At 39.7% G+C, this 22,327-nt stretch overlaps 1 protein-coding gene across 3 annotated transcripts in view; it reads right to left on the bottom strand.

Annotated features, from left to right (window-relative positions):
• Window positions 1–7,112: 7,112 nt before the first annotated feature.
• LOC141790125 (potassium voltage-gated channel subfamily A member 10) overlaps window positions 7,113–22,327 on the bottom strand; it is a 114,780-nt gene continuing 99,565 nt past the window's right edge. Inside the window, exons 2-4 of one of the 3 annotated variants that reach the window (XM_074669796.1) lie at window positions 19,297–19,403; window positions 18,842–18,935; window positions 7,113–10,551 (exon numbers count right to left, since the gene is read on the bottom strand). In XM_074669796.1, coding sequence (XP_074525897.1) covers window positions 8,707–10,395 — 1,689 coding nt within the window. In that variant the 5' untranslated portion in view covers window positions 10,396–10,551; window positions 18,842–18,935; window positions 19,297–19,403 and the 3' untranslated portion in view covers window positions 7,113–8,706. Of the gene's footprint in view, window positions 10,552–10,760; window positions 10,895–11,417; window positions 11,706–18,841; window positions 18,936–19,296; window positions 19,404–22,327 lie in introns of those variants that run through there. The other 2 variants (XM_074669787.1, XM_074669805.1) reach the window with 2 other exon arrangements.

Here is a 22,327-nt window from a genome sequence, read left to right as displayed (position 1 = left end):
ATATAAAGACAAATATATTAACTTTTTAGCTTAGACTAGTGAGCAAAGTAACAAATAGTGTAACTTTCTGAACCTCAACTAGGTGTGTGTGCTAACTGCAAATAATTAAAAATGACAGAAATGCTCACATCGACTAATTCCATACATTATACATTGACAAAACAAAAATATTCTAAAACTTACTGCATGACACATAAATGTTTTATTGTATTTAAGAACACAGGTGATTTTAAAAGAGTTTTCTTTCATTTGTAATTTGCTGAATAAACTTCTTTAGTATTTTAAACCACTAGTTGGAAAAAAGAAAGTAGTTTAAAGATCAAAGGCATCACTTCAAGATGTTTGATTTGAATATTTTGATTATTCTGCATCAGTCTTACTTTTTTAAAGTGTTAACAGTTAGCTGTTGGTTTAAGGCAACAATGTTTTCAACATGGAGAGATGTTTTATTCCTGCATCAGTGTATTTAGCCTGAATTCTTCTCCTGCACTGTCTACTTTTTTCGCTTTACTAATTGCAAACAGAAAGATTAACCGAAACTGATCTCAGTGTGTGCAATCAAATATCGAAAGCAGAACAAACTTTTCTCTTCTTATTTTGGAGACTTTTCATTCAAGGCAGGTTGAAACATGGTATGAAATGTCTGACTTATTGCTCTCAAACTGTAATGTGATAGTTAAACAAATCTGTGATCATTATCCAACCCCATTACAATCAGATGACACTTAGCAACATTACCATACAGAAGGTAAGGGGCAAGATTGATGTCATAAGCTCCACCCAGAGGAATCAATGGGTAATTGTGAGCAGAGTCAAATTGAAAGAGAAATCCTTGTAGAGAGTCAAAGTATTCTCAGACTAAAATATAATGATATGATGATTGTTCTGCAGGAGTCAGGAGGACAGTAAATTGCTGCATCAATATTTTCTCTCCTTTCCTCACGCTATCCACTGTTTTCTGTCAGCGTGCTGTGGGTAATTGTCCGTGCATTGTAATCCAGATTCATCTTTGTAATGTACCACAGCTGAACGCCATTAATGTGTCTCTAATTACTCCTTTCAAACACTGTGCGAGGAGCAGCCTGTGGTCACCTGAAGACAATCCGTCGTCTGCTGTCTGATCTCGCTGATACCTCAGGTCACCTTCTTCATTTTTCATGGCCGTTAAGCAGGACAAATGTGAGACTCACGTTTCGTCCCACAAAGTCTGGCCATTGACCTCCAGGCCTGACGCAGTGCAGCGGAGCAGTTTACCTGTCATAAATCTTTATCTCTCTTAGTAATTTCTTGCCCTGGCTCTCAGCTCTCTGGTATTAACATGATTGATGGGAAATAGTTCAGCAAAACTGAATCAGACAGTTTCAGATTGATATCGGAGAATATGGCATCCAAGATAATAAATTACCTTTTTATGCAACATGTTTAAGATGCTTTATTGATTAACACTGAAAATAATTACAGTATTAAATCTCTGTACTAAGAGCCGGACATCAAAAACACTTCTTTGAGTCACAGTGAATTATTAAAGTCGTCCAAAATGTCACATGAATTATTAAAAAGACAGAGGAACTGAGGCCTTCTGTCACAATCTCTGTGTCCAGATCGCAGGACTTTTTCTGTCATCACTTTAGTGAGGGTGTGAACCTTTGATTAAATAACATCATCTAATATTTCCTGGAAGCATCCGGAACATTTCACGGCTCTTCACCAATAAATGAGCTCAGTAACAGCCGGTGACTAACGATAGTCTTAAGATGCTGAGCATGTCTGTAACTACTCTTGTTTTGAAAACTGACAGTCATTTAAAAGGCCTTAAAAAGCTGTTGACATGAGAATATAAACTTGGTTTTTAGCAAAAAAGATCCTAGAAGTAATAATTTCAAAGCTGGAATGGATAAAAGCGGTTTACTGGTCAAATTTCCCTTCAAGACACTTAATATAAACATAAACATAGCCTCAGTCTCAACATGTAAATTTGTGTTAGGCCTAATCACAGGCACAGCAACTCGTAACCTTAATATCTTAAACTGTAACAAGTTACAAATAGGATTCAAACCCCATACAGTGTGTACCAGCACAGAAATGCACTTTTTAGACAAAAACTGTGTCATGTCCCATGCTGTTAGTTTCTTCTCTTAAGATTGACTTTTGTGAATGGAAGTCTATGTGGTTGTAGGTGAGTTGGTCACAGCCTCAGGTGGACACTGATGGAACTGCAGTTTTCACACTTGTGCATTGGCTTTATTTTTCATAGCTGGAGGGTGCTGCTTGGTTTTTCCTTTTTAGAAAAACCTATTGAACCATAGAGATATGGATCAAAGCTGAAGTTATGTCGGAAAGTAACTGGTGTCTTTTTGGCGGTTGATGATATTCATGACAAACATCTGAGTTTTAATAAAGTAATGAATATTCCGAGCTATTTAAGGCTTAGAAAATCCTGATCAATTCCTATAAATTATACCTATCTCATTCTTTGCACCTTTTTTGAATGTTGGATAAAATTCCAGTTTAAAAATTCATCAGGATTAACAACAGCAGAGCTATGTGAATTATATTAGCGTATAGCTCTGTTATTTAAGGCGGAGCTGTTTAGGTTCCTGTCAATAAAATCAGAGCAGCCCACGTGTTGAGGCAGATATCTGGCACAGAAAGTGAACTATCAATCACTGCAGACACTAGCCACGTTTACATGAGGAGTTTTTCGTCTTTCTGAATGGAATCTCTCTGAATGACTTTTCCAAAAACAATAGTATACATGAATATTCCAATCTCTGGTCTACATGCGCCGCTATAATCAAACAGAATACTCAATGAGGCATGCGCAGAAAAACATAAACATCACATGATTTATCAAAGACGGAGGACAACAGTTTTCTTTTTTTTATCACGGTATTATACTCCGTATTGCGAGTGTACGTCCAGTCTTGAAATTATGTTCAGTTCTTCAAAGTTTGGACCAAAAACAAACTTTCCTCCAGTGTTGACGGCTCGCCGCCATTTTTAGAATTGAGGAACGTCTCTAGTTGCGTCTGACGTCATATCTGAGCATGCGCTGAAAGAACGCACCCTGACAACTTTCCGTTTGAGTGGATACATGAAACCTCAATCGGTTTGGGGAAAGGAATATTCCACCCCTGTGAAACTGATTAAATGTCCGTTCGGATTGGCACTTTTCTTTCAGAATGAGGTGTATACAAAGGTTAAATTCTTTCCGTTTGAGCAAATAAACCGAATGCAAGTGGAATATTTGGGTCCATGTATACGTGGCTAATGTTTTTCTGCCACATAATTCAGCAATTTATAAAATGTGAGACCCAAACATCACTGTTGGTTTTAAGAATGTGCTATATTTGGATTTCTTTTCAGCTATTGTCAGAAAATCTCTTCGTATTTGCACTATTGTCAAACAGCATGGGTAGCTTCATGACTGCTCAGTAGCTTATAAATTTACAATAACACTTAATACATGCTATATACTTATAACCTTGCAGTCAACCACTCTTTAATTGTCAGTTTTCATTTGATGTTGGCACCAAAATATTTTAGCGAAAGTGATAAAAGATTAAAAAATACTAATTTAGAATGATCCCTGTGATATGATACAGACTCCTTAAAAAGCTTTTTTTTTTTTTCTATAAGCGGATATTGCATTTTTAAATATTATGTTAAGAACTTTTTACTGACACATTTGATTTTGCATTTTTCCAGAGATTTTGATTGATTTTTTTTTTCATGAAATAACAGGCACAAGAGTTTCAACTACAAACCATAAAAACATGATGCCATCCCAAATTAAATGTCTGCAAAGTAAACACCCAGGCTTTACCTGTAACTTGTGTCAAATGATTGCTGTCATGGAAATTCTCGATGATAATAAAGATAACAAATTTAACCCAGAGGCCAGTGACTGAGTCAAAGGTTTTAGTATTACTCCGGTAAGATAGACAGAAACATGTTAGTGGATTCACATCTTATCTTGAAACCTAGAACAACAATAAACAAGCCTACGTGTTGGCTGCTTGACAACAGTGGGGAATCCCAGCATGCACAGGGTGCAGCTTTAGAAAGTGAAAATGTTGACAGAATGATTTCCTGAACATGAGTATTCTGGAGGAGTGTTTTATCACACTGTGACAGGAAGCCTGATCCTCCATCAGAGTGACTCCACCTGTCTGTCCTTCACCCTCTCCGGAGCTGAGCGAGCAGATGGAGGACCTCACAGGCTCAGCTTATCTCCTGCCAAAAAAATGAGGCACATTTCACCCTTTCTCTTTAACATGAACATGTTCTAGCCTTCTTTTTCTGATCATGTTAACCCTGTAATCAACAAAGAAGCTTTAAAAGTAATTCAAAAACCATGTCTGGAAGTTCTCAGTCAGCAAAGTCAGAGCTCAGAATCAATGACTCAACTGTAGCTGAGCAGGGCTGAACTCTGGTCGATATATAACCTATGAGGATTGCCTCGTCAGTCAATATTACACCTACCGGGCTCCAAAGCAACACCGTGTTTGCACTTTGATCAAAACTGTAACTGCAAGGTCACTGCTGCAGTGATTCAGCCTGATGCCACCGTGCACTCGCAAGAAGAAACAAGAGACTTTGGAAGGATTTAATACAAACACAAGCTGCCCACTTGCAAGTGGCTTTGCCCTCTGGAGGGGGTGAACTCTGGTGCACAGGCTGCTGAAAACAGCTTATAACGTGCCTGCTGACAACAACAGTAACCCAATCTACTGATATGAGCCTCGCTGTCTGAGCTGATCCTTAAAGGAATGGGACGCAGCTTGTTACTGAGTCGAACTGTACAGAGAAGAATGGAGTCATGCAATGCTGATGTATTTTTAGATCCATTAAGACTCACAGTACAGTCTGCTGTGTCACAGTGATCGAACCATCTGCCGGGCTGTGACTGTATATCTTAGGGGTGATTCTCTGTCAAAGGCAGGATGGATGTGATCCTTTGGTGGAACACCTGATGAATTATAAATGACAGCCTCACATTGGCCCCGACCTTGCTGATGCCACCTGTCCGTGTTGAATGCTTGAAATGCCATGAGAGCTCATCTTTGGTTTAATACTGTACCATCACTGATCTGCTAGGCAGGTGGTTTTAGTATCTAAAGCGACAAAAATAAATCTATGCTGCTCAATATTATGTGTTTTAGGGAGTATTTACTTGATGTGACTATTTGGAACAGTACAGCATCAGGTGAGACAGAGAGTTTCCAGTCTTGAAGACTGAGATAAATGATGTTATAAATGATTCATTTGGACTGAATATTTAATTTTGTGCTTTTGATTGTAATGCTCACATCATTATGATTATGCTAAAGGTAGGAAAACCTCAAGTTATGTCTTTTTTTTTTTTTTTTTCTCGCATTATTATTTTTTCCACAGATATCTACAAAAAACAAGTCACTTTGTGTTTCCAGTCAGCTGATTTTTTTTAATCATTTCACAATCCTTTGAGATCATCTTGTTTATTTTTCAACTTGCAATTTCCCACATATATTTTTTTACATCTAATTTAAAGAAAATAATCTAACAAGTTGTTAATCTATAAACTGGAAAAACGATCAGATTTTCTATGTGCATAACTTTTTTCTAGTTGGAAAAAAAACTTTAAAACCTGTTAGCTAATATCAGTGTTCAGCCACTCATTAACTAAAAGCATCTTAAGCTAAAACCGTGTATCACCATTTGGCAATGTGTCACCGTAAAAGTGGAAAGCTAGCATGTATAGTGTTAGCTGGGAGGAGTTCAATCTAACCCACTGAGTGGTGCCAAAAGTAGCTAGTTGGTTTAGAAATATTCCTTTAACACAGAAATGACTTCCAGATTTCAGCCGCGAACCTGTTAATGCAGAGGGAACTCTGGTTTTATGACATGCTGAGTCAACCTACAACTCATGTAAACATTCCGACAGCCAATACTGCAGCTGAGTGACTCACAGGTAACATGATCATAGAAGCGATACAAGAGACAGTGTAAAAGCATACATTTCTGGCTGTTGCAACATTAGCCAGGAGGTTGGGGAAGCTAATATTTGTCTTGATTTGCCTTGGAATATGGCTGGATTTCTCGACTCATCCAGTTTAGAGTCTGGAAGATGATGAATAGTGAAAAATAAAGACCAAATATGTCCACACTTCAAGGGCCAATGATCACACTTGATTTCCTCTTCTTAACTCGTTAACAGCTGAAAGGCAACAAACAATAACAAGTCAGAGGGGATTTTTGCAACCGTAACTCTGAGCAGCTTGTCACAAAACCAGTCCGCTGAGGTCAAAGAACAGCTAACATTTACATTATTCTTTTAACATGTCAATATTGACATTGGGATTACAGCATAGGAATCTTGTGGTATTTCAGGCTATCATTAGGGAAATTCCTTGCTAAGGTAATAGTTAGACATATAACTCCCAGATGTCACCATTAGATAAATAAAGGCTGAATAAATACGAACATGTCAGTATGATAGGAAGGAGAAGGATTGAACCGTCTGATAACAATTTTGAAACTTTGTAACGGAAATTTCAAATTAAAATGAGAGAAGTAAATTTTGAGCTAATGCTGTTAGCATTGCTGAAGCTAATGGATAACTTACCATATAAAAGAAATATATGATAAAACTGTAACAAAAGAAGTCCCCTGCTAATGTAACGTCAGTTAAGTACCCTCTATTAGCTAGGAGTTGGCTAAATTCTGATATCAAAGGAGATGTGCCAAGCTTACATATTGTTAGCTAAGCGGTAGCTCTTTCCTGCATTAGCTGTTGTTACAAACATGAAGTTAAACTGTAAAATATGGTCAAATTTCCTTCTAATATCACTTTACTTCATTATTACAGCTGACATATTAAAATTATGTGATCAAATGCCTTTTCTATGAGACTTTAAATAGGATTTCAGAGCAGAGCACTCAGCAGTGATAGTGCTAGTACCAGCTGACATAAATCCATACACTAGAACTGAAACCATGTTTGAAAAATTAAAATGAAAAGAGATTCAAAACTTTGAATTTCCAACATCCAAACTCACAGAACTACATCTCTCAGAAATCAACAGAGGAAAACTGCACCAGTTAGGATACATGTTTAATGAAAGGCACTCTTTACAGGATAAATAAAACATTATGATACTGCTTACTGCACAGTATTGACACATACAGTAACAGTCCTCAAATATTAAGTGCTTTATAACATAGTAAAGTGCTGAGTACCGCTGTGACCAACTGCAGTCACTTTATTGCTTTATGTTCATTTAATACAAGTATTGCTCTTTCGGTGGGTGAAAAAAACACACTTTGTTTCCACCCACGTGTTCATCATTATTGCATATTGAAGGGTTATAAGAAAGGCATTGATTGTGTTACAACTACATCCATTGCCATTTCCATACAAGCTATTTATATCTATAATAAAGTCACATACAGTACATTTTCAAGATTGGAATGTGGCATGCATACATAACACCAATTCATGTTTCATGAATGTCTTTCTATACATAAATCCACATTAAATATTGGCTTTCTCTATCTCAGACATACACTGATCTTCACTATATGATTAAAGTACTATCCTTTATTTAAGTACAATAAATATTCACTTCCTGGTAGTAAGAGTTTAACCTCATTTGGGCAGACTATGCCATGCATCATAATGAGATAACTAAAGGAAATATCTTTAAATATAAAGTAAAAGTACATTTCATTTTTACCCACAAAACCTGATCATAAGCTTCAGTATAATTTTTCCCAAAACATCAAGTGCATGAGCTGATATGGTTTTTAAAGGGTTAATTCACATTATATTAGCATGTTTTAAGATAACAGCGAGATGTCAAATAATAAAATCCATGTTTGTAAAAATTACCTGTGGTCTTAAAAGCTGCTGCATGCAACTATAGCTTACACTATAAATCTACTGGATGTAAAGCAGCTTCATGGTTCAGTCATATTTTACAGCCTATATCTATAAGATTAGTAGCAGGCGAGCTAACTTGACAGCTATTTATCACACAGATATGGTTACGCTGTGTCATAAGGAGCATCTCTGCTGGCTGAGCATTCACAGCTATAGATGTGCTGATAAGACAATGTGTGCGCTGCTGTCCTCTTGCCTTACACTGGACACATTCACCTGACCTTGAGAATCATGCCAAGTTCTATCTAGAGTTCGCTGAATACGACACAGTGTAGACTAATATGGAGCTGTGATGAAATCTGAGCTGCTAGACTTCCACTTTATTTCTACACAGTTATCAGAACCATTTACACTTTCTTTAGTGGGATATACTTACTGTCATACACACCTGAAGGATATTTTGGTCAAATTTACAGCTTACCCTGTCTATTTCTTCACTTCTACAGTTACTCTACTTATTTACTTTTCTTGATGAAATATCTTTAACAGGAATGAGTGATCAGATTTTTTTCCAAGTTGCACTGGATGAAAGAAAATAAACCGTTCACTTCTAAAAAGTAGTAGTTGAGTTGTGTTAATTGCACTTTGACACATCCACAAGTCGACCAACATCTGGTTTAAAGGCTGTCTCATCACACAGTGTCTAATAATACTGTAACAACGCTGTCATATTTGGAGTAAAAAACAGAGAGAAAGAGAGACTGATTTCACCCAGTGCTTCTTACTTCTAGATATGTGTAATCTGTCCATGCATTTCTTATGAATACGTACTTAATTTTCTATCAATGCATGCCGTTTTTCTCATTCTGCCAGGTGCCGTTACTTTTGTTAAGTGAAGGTGTGCTTCCATACTTGTTTGCAGCAGATGTTTTCTGTGCAGCCTCAGCTGCTGCGTCCATGATCTGCTTCTCCTCCTGCTCAGTTTCTCTGTGGTAAAAATAGTTAAAGTTGGAGACAATGACAGGGACAGGCAAGGCAATGGTCAGGACACCAGCAATGGCACAGAGAGTGCCCACCATTTTGCCTCCCATGGTGATGGGGCACATGTCTCCGTAGCCCACGGTGGTCATTGTCACCACAGCCCACCAGAAGCCGTCAGGGATGCTGACAAACTGCGTCTGGGGCTCATCCACTTCTGCAAAGTAGATGGCACTTGAGAAAAGGATGACTCCTATAAAAAGGAAGAAGATGAGCAGCCCAAGTTCCCTCATGCTGGCTTTCAAGGTCTGTCCTAAGATTTGAAGTCCTTTCGAGTGTCGGGAGAGTTTAAAGATTCTGAAAACTCTCACCAGGCGGATGATCCTCAGGATAGCGAGGGACATGTTCTGACTTGAGTTCACGTCATCGTCAGGGGTCGTGGCCAGCTCTGTTCCCAGGGTGACAAAGTAGGGAATGATGGAGACTATGTCGATTATATTCATGATGTTGTTGAAGAAATCGCTCTTACTTGGACACACTACAAAACGGACACCGACTTCAAAGCAGAACCAAATGATGCAAATAGTCTCCACGATGAAAAACGGGTCAGTCAGATACGCCATCACATCTTTACCAGCAGGACGATGAGCAGACCCTTGGGTCCCGTTGATGATTTCCGTTAAACCTGGAACATAGTCGTGGTCCTCCCTGAACTCTGGCAGAGTCTCTAAGCAGAAGATGAAGATGGAAATAACAATAACAAACACAGAAACCAATGCGACGGATTTGGCGGCACTGGAGCTTTCTGGGTACTCAAATAGGAGCCAGAACTGTCTTTGGAGTTCATTGGTGGGTAAAAGGACTTCTGGCTCTTTGATAAACCCTTCGTCTTCACGGAACTGCTCCATCGCTTCATGACCCAACTCGTAGAAAACAATTTCATTTGCGAAAACGTCTAAGGGAACGTTGGCCGGTCTGCGGATCCTCCCTCCTGACTGGTAGTAGTACAGTATACCATCAAACGACGGGCGGTTTCTGTCAAAGAAGTACTCGTTCCTCATCGGGTCGAAGTAGCTAATCCTCTTCATGGGGTCACCGAGAAGCGTCTCTGGAAACTTGTTCAGGGTACTGAGCTGGGTTTCAAACATGAGTCCTGAAATATTGATGACAACCTTCTCATCTTTTTCTTCCATGTAGTGCTTTTCAAACAGATCTTCATTTTCGTAGCAATCCTTCGCCATTTTACTGAAGACGCTGTCAGTGGGAGACTCACTGTTCACGAGGAGCTTCAGATTAGAGATCAAGCTGCAGCTGCTGGAGTTTGCTTTCGTGGTCAGAGTTGGAGGAGTGGACGGAGACAGCCCTTCTTGGCCCGACTGATGTCGACGTCGTCCTCTGTGCGGCGACTGATGAGGGGAGCTCAAACGGTGCGGGAGAAGATTCTGATCAGGAGCCTCTGATGTGGGTGAAGTCGGATACCCTGAGTCGTTGGGGTCTCCCAGGTTAATGCCGACATCATCCATGTTCTCAAAATTAACAAGTGGCACCTCCATGCCCGTCTTCTCACTCGCCGCAGCTCCGTCTATCAACCAGGAGATAGAGGGGACCCCACAGCCAGTGCCACGCTGAAGATCCTGGCAGGACCTCCCTCCTTCTGACTATCATTCAGGCAGCTGTGCACTTCTTTGAGTCTCAGTCCTCTGCGTAATCTGTGAAAATATCAGGGAGGAAAAAAGCAAAGTTAAGTTATATTTTGTTAAATGGTGCAAAACAGTTTTGTTGGTGGGGAGATTTTTTCTGTCAACACAGAGAGTAAGCAATCTGATACTTTGCTTGTACGGTTATTTTTCCCCTCAATTCTCTCTCATGGCCAGAAGCAAAACACAAAGTCTGCAAGTTTGGTGGTGAAAGTGCTTACCCTGATAGTAGCTGGTATTATTGCTGATCATGTGCTGCAGAAACAAACATTTCTAATGGAAAACTTATCACTGCAAGTCATCAAACCGGACGCATTTGCTCCTCTCAGCATTTCGATGTGAGTCTGTGACTTTCTCCATCAACCCACCCCAACTGTTTGAGAAGCAGTCTATTAGTATCACATTAACTGCACCTCTAAGGAGCTGTTTATCATTACGTTTGTCCTCCTCAGACAGGTAACCAAATCCCAACACACGTTTTAAAGCTGCAACCTCTGTGTCCACTTGACACCGAGGGCCCTGCGTAGTCACAGAGACTTATCTGATTCTATTTCCACTTGCATTGTGGCAGATAACGTAACAGTCCAGGGAACAGGATTGAATCTTCTTACGTAAGGACATCATGATACGGCTTATGCAAAAATAAATGTATTGATTGTACGTTATCAGCAGGAAAAGGTTACTGAGTCCAGGAGGAAGGACAGTGGGAAGAGAAACAGAAGTATCTGCAGTTGGAGATGTTTTAAAAGTCTCTTAAATCCTTTAATTGAACCCTGATTTTAGGCACTCAAAGAACTATGTCTACCACATCTGAATGTCAAAGCAGCAAAATCATGCAAACACATCTCAAAGAAGGGTAAAGTTTAAATCCAGCTCACCCAAGTCCCCGGCTCTGCAGAAGTTGCCGTGCCCTCTATACCCTTCCTGGCAGTTCTGCGGTGCTCCCACTTCCTCCCTTCAATCTCTCCCTCATCCAAACTCACAATCAAGAGTGTCTCTGGCTCTATTAAAGCTCCCATTGGGTAATCTAACACCCTATAGGAAACCAGAGATGCCCGAGGTACCCACACACACGCTCTGAAACTTCCACGCACACACAAACAAGTGCGAGCACATGCAGGCGCCTGGGCGTATGTTTGAATGTGGGGGTCACCTGGCTTTGTTCTCCCTGCTCCCTCCTCCGTCAGTGGGATAAGTGAGGTAGCTCCCTGATAGGAGAATTACTCTGCATGAGCCAATCGCTGTTTGGCGTGTTGGAGGCAGAGTGGGACCCACTCTTTCTCCTTTCTTTCCTGCAGAGTAAGCATCCACATGCAGGATGATCCCATCCACCCTCACCCGGGGGATTAAACCTCATTCTTCCCTTGTTACCGTGTTTGTCACAGCTTTCAATACTTGCAGCAGCACAGGGCTTTGGATGTCTTATTATTTACATTTCCACACAAACATGCTGACTTGAATTGATTTTTTTTTTCATTTTATATTACACTCTTTGAAATTTGTAAGAAGACTTCTCAGAAGAGTCTCCTTCCTGGAGGACGAACAGCTCTTTCGTCTTTGTTTGGTTAATCTATGAAACTCATGGGAGCTTCTTCTGGAAAACAAGAATAAGGCAGTACAGAGTGTCAATATTATTGATAACTACTTTAGATGTTTACTGTGCTAATATATTCTGGGCACACATTTCCCCCAGAGGTGTTACATATAGATTCGTAGAGAGAATGAACTGTCCTCTTTCAAGGAAATCCTGCAGATGTGTCTGTGCTGGCTCATTTTTTGTCAGATTAATAAAGTAGCTCTGCTGCTTTGAAATAAATTGGGGAGAAAAACTAATTAAAAGGTTGAATTCAAATGACAGAGAGGCTGCACTTTCTTTTTTTAGCTCTGCTGAATTCTCCAGAGGAGAGAAAACTTTAATCAAAGTGTATCTTGTACTTTTTCAGAAGGGCGGCCAAATTGGCATCACTGGCCGAATATTGTGTTACCTGATAGAGAAAACAGAAGTCAGTAATCATTCCCTCTTCTCACTCTTCGTCCTGCAGCAGGATGTCTGCTGGTCCTCTGTAACATTGCGGCGTGAGCAGCACCACTGCAGGCACACGGCTTCAAGGTCACAGAAAAACTGTCTTTAAGACTTTACAGCCCGGGCTTTGCTATACATCATCCTGCGCGGTCACCTTCAGGAACCTCATTATGTGTCCTCAAGGACTCATCACGCACATATGCATCAAGGGACATAAACTTCATACTTGTTCATGATGTATAACCAGGTTTTCTTCATACATTTAAAGAGAAAGGTGATGCTGGGACGTGCACATGAACACACAAACATCACTCAGCTGACTCGACACAGCCTGTATATAGGAATGTTTTCCTGCTGTGATGCCTCCTGCAAAGTCCAGGACATGTCATTGAGAGCCGGCTGAGGCATGACCTGCCATTTAAACACTTCATAATAGAATTTGCTACAGGCTACAGGAGACAGACAGGAAGATGGAGAGCAAGCGGGCCGATCATAGACTGCACAAGTCAGACTCAGAGGGTAAATAATCGATCCATTCCCCACCTAAACCATTTGTGTCAGTGAAAGTGGGAGAGGGGAGGTAAATGGGTGAGATGGACTGCAGCTACTGCAGTGTCACTCCTAAGAGAGTCCTGACAGAGTAACAGAGGAGTAACGTCCCTCCCTCTGTCCTTCTTTGCAGCCCTCCATCCATCATCTCTCCTCCCTCCTCCCTCCCTGAGTCCAGCCCTCCCCTCCATGACACTGTCACCTCAGCCGTTAACAGACTGTGTTGACAAAGCAATTTCTCCATCAGCAGGCTGGTGTGTGAACTATACTGACGCTGCAGGCGTATAAACACCTTCTGCACGTTTTTACAGAGTTCAACTCTGAACTTTAGATACCTTTGGTGACATTATATCAGCAAAAACAAAAATATATATCACACCAGTCTGAAGTTCAAGCCCTGAAGTGAAGCAAGCATCTACTCATTCAGCCAGAGCAGCCATACAGCTAAATTCCCTCTGAAAACACAGTTTGTCCTTCATGCGTCCTCTATTAGTTAACACTGTTCTCTGTTAACTGAAGTTTGTCCTGCATCCTTATAAACTTCCTAAAAGACTCAAAAAATTGAATCCTCTGGTCTCTTTTAGTTTGCCCTTCACAGGTAGCACAGAAAGATAAAGGTGTGAAAGGAGAGATGATACACAGCAAAGGTCACAGTCCAGGACCAAACATAAGACAACGTCAAAAATAGGGGTCGACCAATTGTCAGCCTGCATGTTCATCAGAGGCTGAGATTCCACAGTTGGCAGGTGAAACAGGTAATTAAAAAAAAAAAGTTGCCAAAAATTGCCAATTTATTTACACTTTAACTTTACCTGTTTACCTGCCCTGTCATTACGGTGGATTGATGCCGCTGACCCACTGTTAGAGTGTGTTGCACTGCAAAAAAACAGAAATTTTATCAAGCGTTTTTGTCTTATTTTCAGTAAAAATTGTCTTACTATACTCTTTATGAGCCACATTCCCCTGACCAGTCCAGAAAATGTCTTATTTCAAGTTATTCAAAGACAAAAATTAGGTCTGGATTGCTTGTAACAAGTAAAAAAAAACAAAAAACATTTGGAACAAAAAAATTGCTTGAAACTAGAGTCATGTCTTAAGACAAGTAACCTATCTTTTGTTCCATAGGCAGATTTCTTTTTACTTGTTGCAAGCAACGCAGACCTTATATTTGTCCTTAAATAACTGGAAACAAGACATTTTCTGGACTGGTCAGTTGAATGTGGCTCATATCGAGTATAATAAGACAATTTTCTCCTGAAAATAAGACAAAAACACTTGAAAAGAGTTCATTTTTTGCAATGTGGTTGGTCAGTAGAGTTCAGCTTCAGGCTTTAGTCTGTTAGTCCGACAGACCACTAGCCAACCAAACTCAAAAGTCTTCTGCTTTATGTAATTTTCCTCCATAAATGCTGTTGACAGACCTATCAGAGGGTTCTTCCTCTTCAGTGCTGCCAGCCAGCACAGCAATATTGTTCTCTCTCTTAGTGTAAATGGACTGCTTCGTCTTTGGCCTGAACTTTGTAAAACTCATTTTTACACCCAATACTGTCCTTTTGTCTTCTCTTCTCCTTTTGCTCACCGGTGTCTTTTGCTCACTTGTTTTTTTTCTTGCTATCATCTCTCACTGTGAAGCAAAGCCAATCAACCCCATGATGTCACAACTTGGACGGACGGCAGCCCCTCTGACTGGTCCTTCATTTTTCTTTTACATGTTTAAATTTGTCATGCTTGTTCTCTGGGTACTGTAGGACTCCGTCTAGTAAATAATGTTAATTTGATTGACTGATTACGGATGAATTTAACCCTATAAGCATGGGCCTTTTCTTTCTTCTTTTTTGCATCTGTGCTTGAAAAATGGCATACCCAAACTGCAAAGAGTATATCTCTGCATCTACAAGGTGTTTTTGAATCATTCTTGTCTCATAATAAAGGAAACACTTGTGAAATTTGTTTAGAAGTGTCAGTATTGGTATCTACATCACTGTATAATCCAAACAAACAGAAATTTTGGTTTAAGTATGACTTGACAGTGTTTGTAGCTGAGTCTCTCCTGTTTAATCTGATTTGTGAAATGACAATATTTATACATAATTTGCGCTTCATTTTATGTTTTTCTTTTGTTAAAGAGCAACTTAAAAGTGCCTCAACTGGGGGAGCTTAGGGTTTAAAAGGTTAAACTTATAAAAAAATAGCTACTTTGGCTCCTTTCCTTTAAGTTTATGTTCACTCAACACGCTGTCTGGCCTAATGTCCCCTGAGCAGATACAGCTAATGTGAAGAATCTGAGCACTTTTACAGCTGGTTAATACATTCATAAACTGCAAAGTTGTACAATTTTAGAGCTGAAAACTCAACTTTGATACTTCTATTCACCCATAGATCTTAGTTTAAGATGCATCGATGACATTGATGGCAAAGTTGGGTCTGCACCTGCCTAAGTGATATTCTGTATGCACCTTCGTTCATGTGCGTTCTGCTTGGTGATCCTTATTTGACACCTCTCTTCAAAGGTAAACACCTGACTGACACTTTTCTAAGGAACACAACATCACGGATGTTTGTTTGTTCCTGAAAGAGCAAAAGAAAGAAAACCTTTTAGCCTCTCCTCACATGATGTCAGTAACTCTCATCTGAAAAGCCAATATACGCTCCTATGGCCGTTTCAAAGTGCACCTCAGGTAGCAGGGATTCGATATTCCAGCCTGGTAATTGTATATCTGTGGTAAATGCAGCTGGTTAGTCCTGTAATCCTATATATATCAGCAGAGGTTCTTCTCATGGCAAATAACATACAAGGTTGGATCAGGAGCGCACAAGGGCAAAGCAGACACTGTATCTATAAGCCCTCAGAGAGAGTTCAGCCGTGGGTTCAGAGTGTCAAAAGTTCACATGGATTCAGTGTTGGTGGCTCTGAGTGAGGCCAGGGTTCCTGCTGGGGTCACTTGATCTGTTTGTAGAGCTATGAGAAGTTCAAAACAAGACCTGTGTTTGCCTTCATGGTGTTATAAAGTTAAAAAGAACATTTACAGGAACTTCATAGAAATTTTTGAGCTGATGTATCTAATGACTTTTTGTGTTGACGCAAAGTTAATTACATTTCTGTTACAATAACCCTGGATATGTCTTTACCAAAATCTCCAGGACAAACTAAGTCCTGATCAACCTAAGCTTTTGGTTGTATGTGATCCCTTACTTTAACTTCCTTTTCTCTGTTTACAGTCAACATAAAAAGGAGGCAGTAAAGTCTTAAAATGCAATAAACAAATTTATGTGAGGGACTGTAAACTGCTTCAAGTTTTACTCATCCTTTAACAAGAAGTTATCCAACACACAGGAAGTCTCTCCTGTTAATGGTTCACCTCAGAGAAAGACATGGAAACATCGCTGTTGATATTGTAGAAACTCAAGCTTGTTCGTTTAATTTCCAGATGAGAAGTTCTCAGAGGCACGTTAAGATGGAGAAACACTGTCTTCATCTTAACTGAAACTGTTGGTCTGTGAATACACAAACACTTTAAGGGAAGTGAAATTATGAAAGGTGGACTCAGAGATAGGGTTCAGGAGCGTGGACACCAGGAGGGCGCACAGGATACAGCCTCTGCTCCTTCGCATCAAAAAAGTCATTCAAGGTTTGTTTGTGTATTTGATCAGGATGACTCCTGGATGGCTCCCTCTGGAGGTGTGTCTTGCTGTGAGGCGCAGACCAAGGGGCCGTTTAAGGTGAAATGCAAAAGTTTTGTTGTGTTTCAGCCTCGTGTTTAAACAGGGACGGCGTTTCAGCCGACCTAAAACCAGACTTTTGAAAATAGCCTCCAGAGTGAGATTTTCCTGAAATGCTGCCGACACTGTTGCCGTGTAAACAGTCAGCTGGCGTCTTCAGTGGAAACGCTGACGTCTCATTCCAGTTCACGCGAGTGCATACAACAGGACCATGGCACCGTTGTTACGATTGTGGCGAACCAGTGTTGTGCTTGTGCTGCTCAATCTGCTGTATCTGCTGACTGTCTTTCAACAAAATGTGCATCTGTTGCTCAACTTTTGCACTTAATATTCCCCAATACACTAGATTAACGTTTCTGTGTAAACACAGATTTTTTTCACTGCATTTTAGCGTTTTCAGATGAAACGGTGTCATGTAAACGGGGCCCAAGAGCCCAGGGAAGAAGAGCTGAGAAATGTTGCTCGGGAGAGGACTGTCTGGCTTGACTTGCTCAGTTTGTTTCCCCTGCGTCCCAATCTCAGGTTAGTGGTTGAAAATGGATGGATGGAAGTGGAGTGATGCAACTTATTCACGAATATATTCACTTTGATCCAGAATATGGTGTACTCCAAACCACACCCATAGCAGTGACAGATTTGACAATACTGATGTTTCGGACAAGCTTTTTTTTGCACCAGCTAAAAGATTAAAATCTACAACAGTACATGAGAAGTTACTCCTGAATTAAACTGTAAAAGCTTTCCTCTTCGAGATTATCTTACTCTGCAGAAGTGTGAAAACCCAAACATGGAAACACCCAAATGTTGGCACTATATTTGGCTGTAAATCAGTGACTCTGAGATAAAATTTAACAGAGTAATAGCTTTTCTACAGCTTGTAACATCACATCCACAAGGCTTTAACAAACTGCAATGTACATCTACCTGCAGATATTTTTTAAACTCAGAGAAACTCATTACAGTAATGCAGCAAAAACACTCTGAAACTTGCTTTTATGTGACAGTTTGAGCAGAAAAATGCTTTACTTTTACCCAGAAGGCTCTAACTGAAGTCTGGTGTCATGCTCATGATGTTTGTCATAACTCTAACCATGCATGTCTCTTTGTGCCTGGACTCTAAATAATCAGTGTTTAATGCTGACATGTGTTAAACAGGAGTAAACAAGTTCAGCCATGTGTGTCTATAGAAGAAGCATTAAAGCACGTTTATCAAAGTGATACCCAAAAGCATCTGGATCTAAGGGCTTAGGATGGAAATTGGTTATTTTGTCTACAGAGAAGACCACTTTTGTTTGTTAACTGTCTGCAGGGTTTTGGGAAACAGCCTCAAAATTTGGCGTGGAGGTAAAACATAGCAGAAGAAGACATTTCACATTTGAGCATATGTGGATCAGATTGATTAGCAGTGGATCAGAAACACAAACCATTAGTCTCAGTGGAGGTTTTCACCCTCTGAGTGCCCTGCTGGTTAAAAATAGTGTCCCTGCCCTCTGAGAGCACTCTCCCCTTCTTTGTTTGGGTTGAGGATTTGTCGTTAATGGAGACCGCTGTGATGATTCTGAGGACTGGTACTCTGCTAAGGAGATTATGTAACACAGGAGATCAGCCCTGAGAATCACCCTCATAGATGGACTAAATACTACAGGCTTAATTGAAATTTCTGGATTGTTTCCAGCTGCACTAATCAAAAGACAAGTGCTAATCTTGGATGACTCCTTGGACCCTACATGGCAAGGGAAGAGGCGACGGACCAATCAGAGAGGAGACACGACTTTCAGCTCTGGTTTACACCCACAGATTAAACTACCCTCTTTCACAAAAATCCAACACTTATTCTGCTCTTATTCTGTATGACTTGAAAACTGTCACACCATTCACAAACCATTGATGCAACACTTAAAATCCTGATTCAGAGCACTCTCTCAGGCAATGAACAGAGTAAATTATCCCATCCAGAAACCACATATAGAGGATAAATGCCAAGAAACACTTTTTTTGGACATTGCTCACCGTTGGATGGGGAGGTTCCATGACTGCAGGTGATCTGGGCTCATTCAAAACCTCCTGTGGGACTCTGAGCCTCCTCCTCATGCTCCCATATGGCCTTTTTAAAATGTACAAAACATTAGGAAAGTGAGACATTATCATGTAAGATTCAATAGATTCAATTTATGTGTGTTTCATTGGCTCAAAAAGGAAAAAGTCTAGCAAATCAGAAAAATCCAGAGTTAATTCAGGTAAATAAAATGATAAAGTACAAAGGATTTTAACCCCTGACCTTTACTCTTGAACTACCCTGACCTTAAAATTAAATTTCCATTTTCACCATAACTGTTCAACTAAATCTTAAGTCACGTATTTTAAAGGGACAGAAATCAAGGTTTCTTCTTTTCTCCACATCTTTTCTGTAGGCAGAGGAAGAGAGACGGTATAACTTTATATGAAAAGCATTAAATTGACTTTACCTTGTTATCCAGTGGTGAAAGAAGCTTGTCCAAACACACCCTCACATCCTCCTGGATTAAAAATGTGAACAGGCAGAGGCAGCGTCTTAAGGAGCCGGTGTAAATCTCTGTGAGGTTTTGACAGAAGGCAGGGCTTTCACTGTGAAATACTCCATAAACAAGACAGATGTTGTGAACAACAACACGATCTGAATCGATTCAGTCAGTCAGTCTGGATTACGAGCACAGGAACCAATCCTGTTTACATCCTTTTTATTTCAGCTTTGAAAGGACACAGGAGTTATTCTGAAGGGCTTGAACTCTGTTGAAGTGCACTCACATTGACACACCCTTCACATCGGGACAGTAGATGTGGATGAAGGAGCCAGAAGCTAAAGTGAACTTGTGTTTGTGCAGCAGGGAGCTCATTTTTCTCATTGCTTGTAAAGTCCTGAACCGGTCTGTCTGCCTGCCAGGTGCTCCGGCTTGGCTCTCGATCATATTTCACACTTGTGCGTTGGATTCACTGGTCACACGCCAGTTTTTTCTGCCTGTTCACCCCTCCGCCCTCTCTCAATCGTCCACTTTGTCTTTGTTGAAAGTCAGCGGGGGTCAGGAGATCAAATGGAGAAACAAAAACAACACTGAGACCGATGAGTCTTTGGGTTGAGCCTTCAAAGTGACACAGATTGTCCCATTTTCCATTATTTAAGTGACTTTATTTCCTCCATCACACTGGGTCACATTATAAATATGTCTCAGACCAACAATACTGAGCAAGTGGCCAGCAGCTCACTGAATTAAAAGTTTGGTTTACATCAAATATTACCTCAACTACCAGGAACTGGTCACAGTGGGTGAAAGTTGCACTAAAACGGAGAGTTTTCGGATAAAATCAACTGACACAAAGTGATATTACACTGAAACAAACCCTGAATTTTCATGTCATTGGTGGTAATCTACTGTTTTGGATAACTTACATTGAAAGATATCAAACATGTCATATTTAGTTGTGTCTATTTTCTGTGTGAGTAACATAAAACAATAAAAACATGTCATTGTTTTAAGTTTGAGGCTCTATGTCCATGAATAGTATATTTAACTGTGCAGGCAACAATTATTATCTACTTTTCAGTTACAAACCAAATAAAATCAAGAAGAGACTGGATTCTGATATCAACTTTGTTAACCCTGAGGATGAATGGGGGCTGCAGGGTGGAGAAACAAACCAGACTTGTTTTTTGACGGCACAGTCTGCTGATAACATTAGGAAACATTTCCATCTGTCATTATTACATTTTTATTGTCACCTGTACAGGGAGTTTTAGAACACACGTCAGTGTTAGCGTCAGTGAACAGCTTAAATTATGGTCATGTGCACTGAAAGCTTGTAATCGTGGTAATGGTTCAGACCCTTGTTCTTAGGATAACACTTTTTCCGTTTATTTCAGCCCCAGTTTTGATACAGAGTCCTTGGTTTTGGGATTGGTCGCTACTGATGCTGATACTGATCCAATTTACAATCTCTATTCCTCAAAATGAGGATTAGATGGAGACTGATGTCTTGGCAGCTTCAGGCTTTTCGAACTTCAGCTGAATATCTGAGCCATCTGGATCTGTCTAATGGATCGGTCAACTGCCACCAGTGTTGGGGTAGTTACTAAAAAAAGGTTATTAGTTTCAAGTAAGTAGTTACTTGTGCAAATGCAACAAGATTACTTTACTAGTTACCACATTTCAAAAGTAACTTCACTACTAGTTACTTTACTTTACAGTTTTTTAATGCCCAAATTTACCATGTAGATACAAGGTCAAACATCATGACCTTCCTGTCACTTTATTTACAATATTCAATAAAGGGCGTGTCTTAGCCTTTCAACAAAGTGTATTATTGTATAAATGTAAACAAAATGGCATACAATGCTCAGCCGTTGACTTGAAAAAGAAAGTAACCCTGTCAGCACAAAGAAATATGCCTCACTTTAAAATACACACACACACACACACTTTATTTAGTTTTGATTTTTGCAACAAGGCTTAGTTTTAGTTTAGTTTCAGTTTAGTTTTAGTATTTTCATACCTTATTAACCAGGTGCAGGATTCAAAAAGGTCAGAGTAAATATTTTGTAATACTGTTTATTTTCAAGTCCATCATAGTGCTTACTGCTCAGTCAATGCTGATACCAAAATGTTGGCTGCTGCCTTAAACACAAGAAAATAATATAAACTTAAATAAACAAATATAAACATAAATTATATAAAACAATGAAATATGAGCTTTGAAAATTAGAAACTTGGACTCTATAACAATAAAGTCAGACTCACATGAAATTAAACTATTACAGATGCTCTAATTTGTTGCTCCACTAGGTTTCGTTTCAGCACAGAGCACAGCCGGTCAGTGCAGTAAACAAGCACGTCCCAGTACGTCACTATGATGGTGCTGTAAGGCACTGACAACTGCCGAAAAACTGTCTTAAAATTGGTTGGGAAAATGTGTCGGATTAATTTAAATTCTAAAGGCTATTAATATTGCCAGAAACTATAACTAAGGGAATTTTGTCTATAATCTTAGTTAGTTTGAGTTAGTTTTATGAACACCAGATACAGTTGTAGTTTACGTATCGTTTTTGTTTTCTTTTCTAGTGTTTATTAGTTTGAGTTAACTGCAATGTATTCTAAATTTCAGTTTTCGTTTTTAGTTTCATTTTAGTTAACTATTATAACCTTGCTTTGGTCTTCTTTAAGACCGGCCTCTGACTGAATTAGTCAGTCATGCTTTAGGATTTGGTACAACCAGTCATATTTCAAAAGGGGCCTGGGCCACCCGTTAGATACGCCCCTGATGTAAAATGAAGGCTACTGTTTTATGTGTTAAACAATGATATTAACAACTCAGCAACAACAAAATATGACTTTCCCATCAGCTTCAATGGCCTTTTTTGACTTCTGCTGACATTTTGAAGTATGATGGCACTAATAAACATATCAAAAGACAGCATTTGGTTTTCATTTTATCACACTATCACTTTTAAAACTCAACCTTTTAAGA

This window comes from Halichoeres trimaculatus, unplaced genomic scaffold, assembly GCF_033239565.1.
Source record: "Halichoeres trimaculatus isolate MK-OKI-2021-1 unplaced genomic scaffold, fHalTri1.1 fHalTri1_scaffold_1, whole genome shotgun sequence".
Classification (NCBI taxonomy): Eukaryota; Metazoa; Chordata; class Actinopteri; order Labriformes; family Labridae; genus Halichoeres; species Halichoeres trimaculatus.
This window is presented reverse-complemented; position numbering and strand designations above follow the sequence as displayed.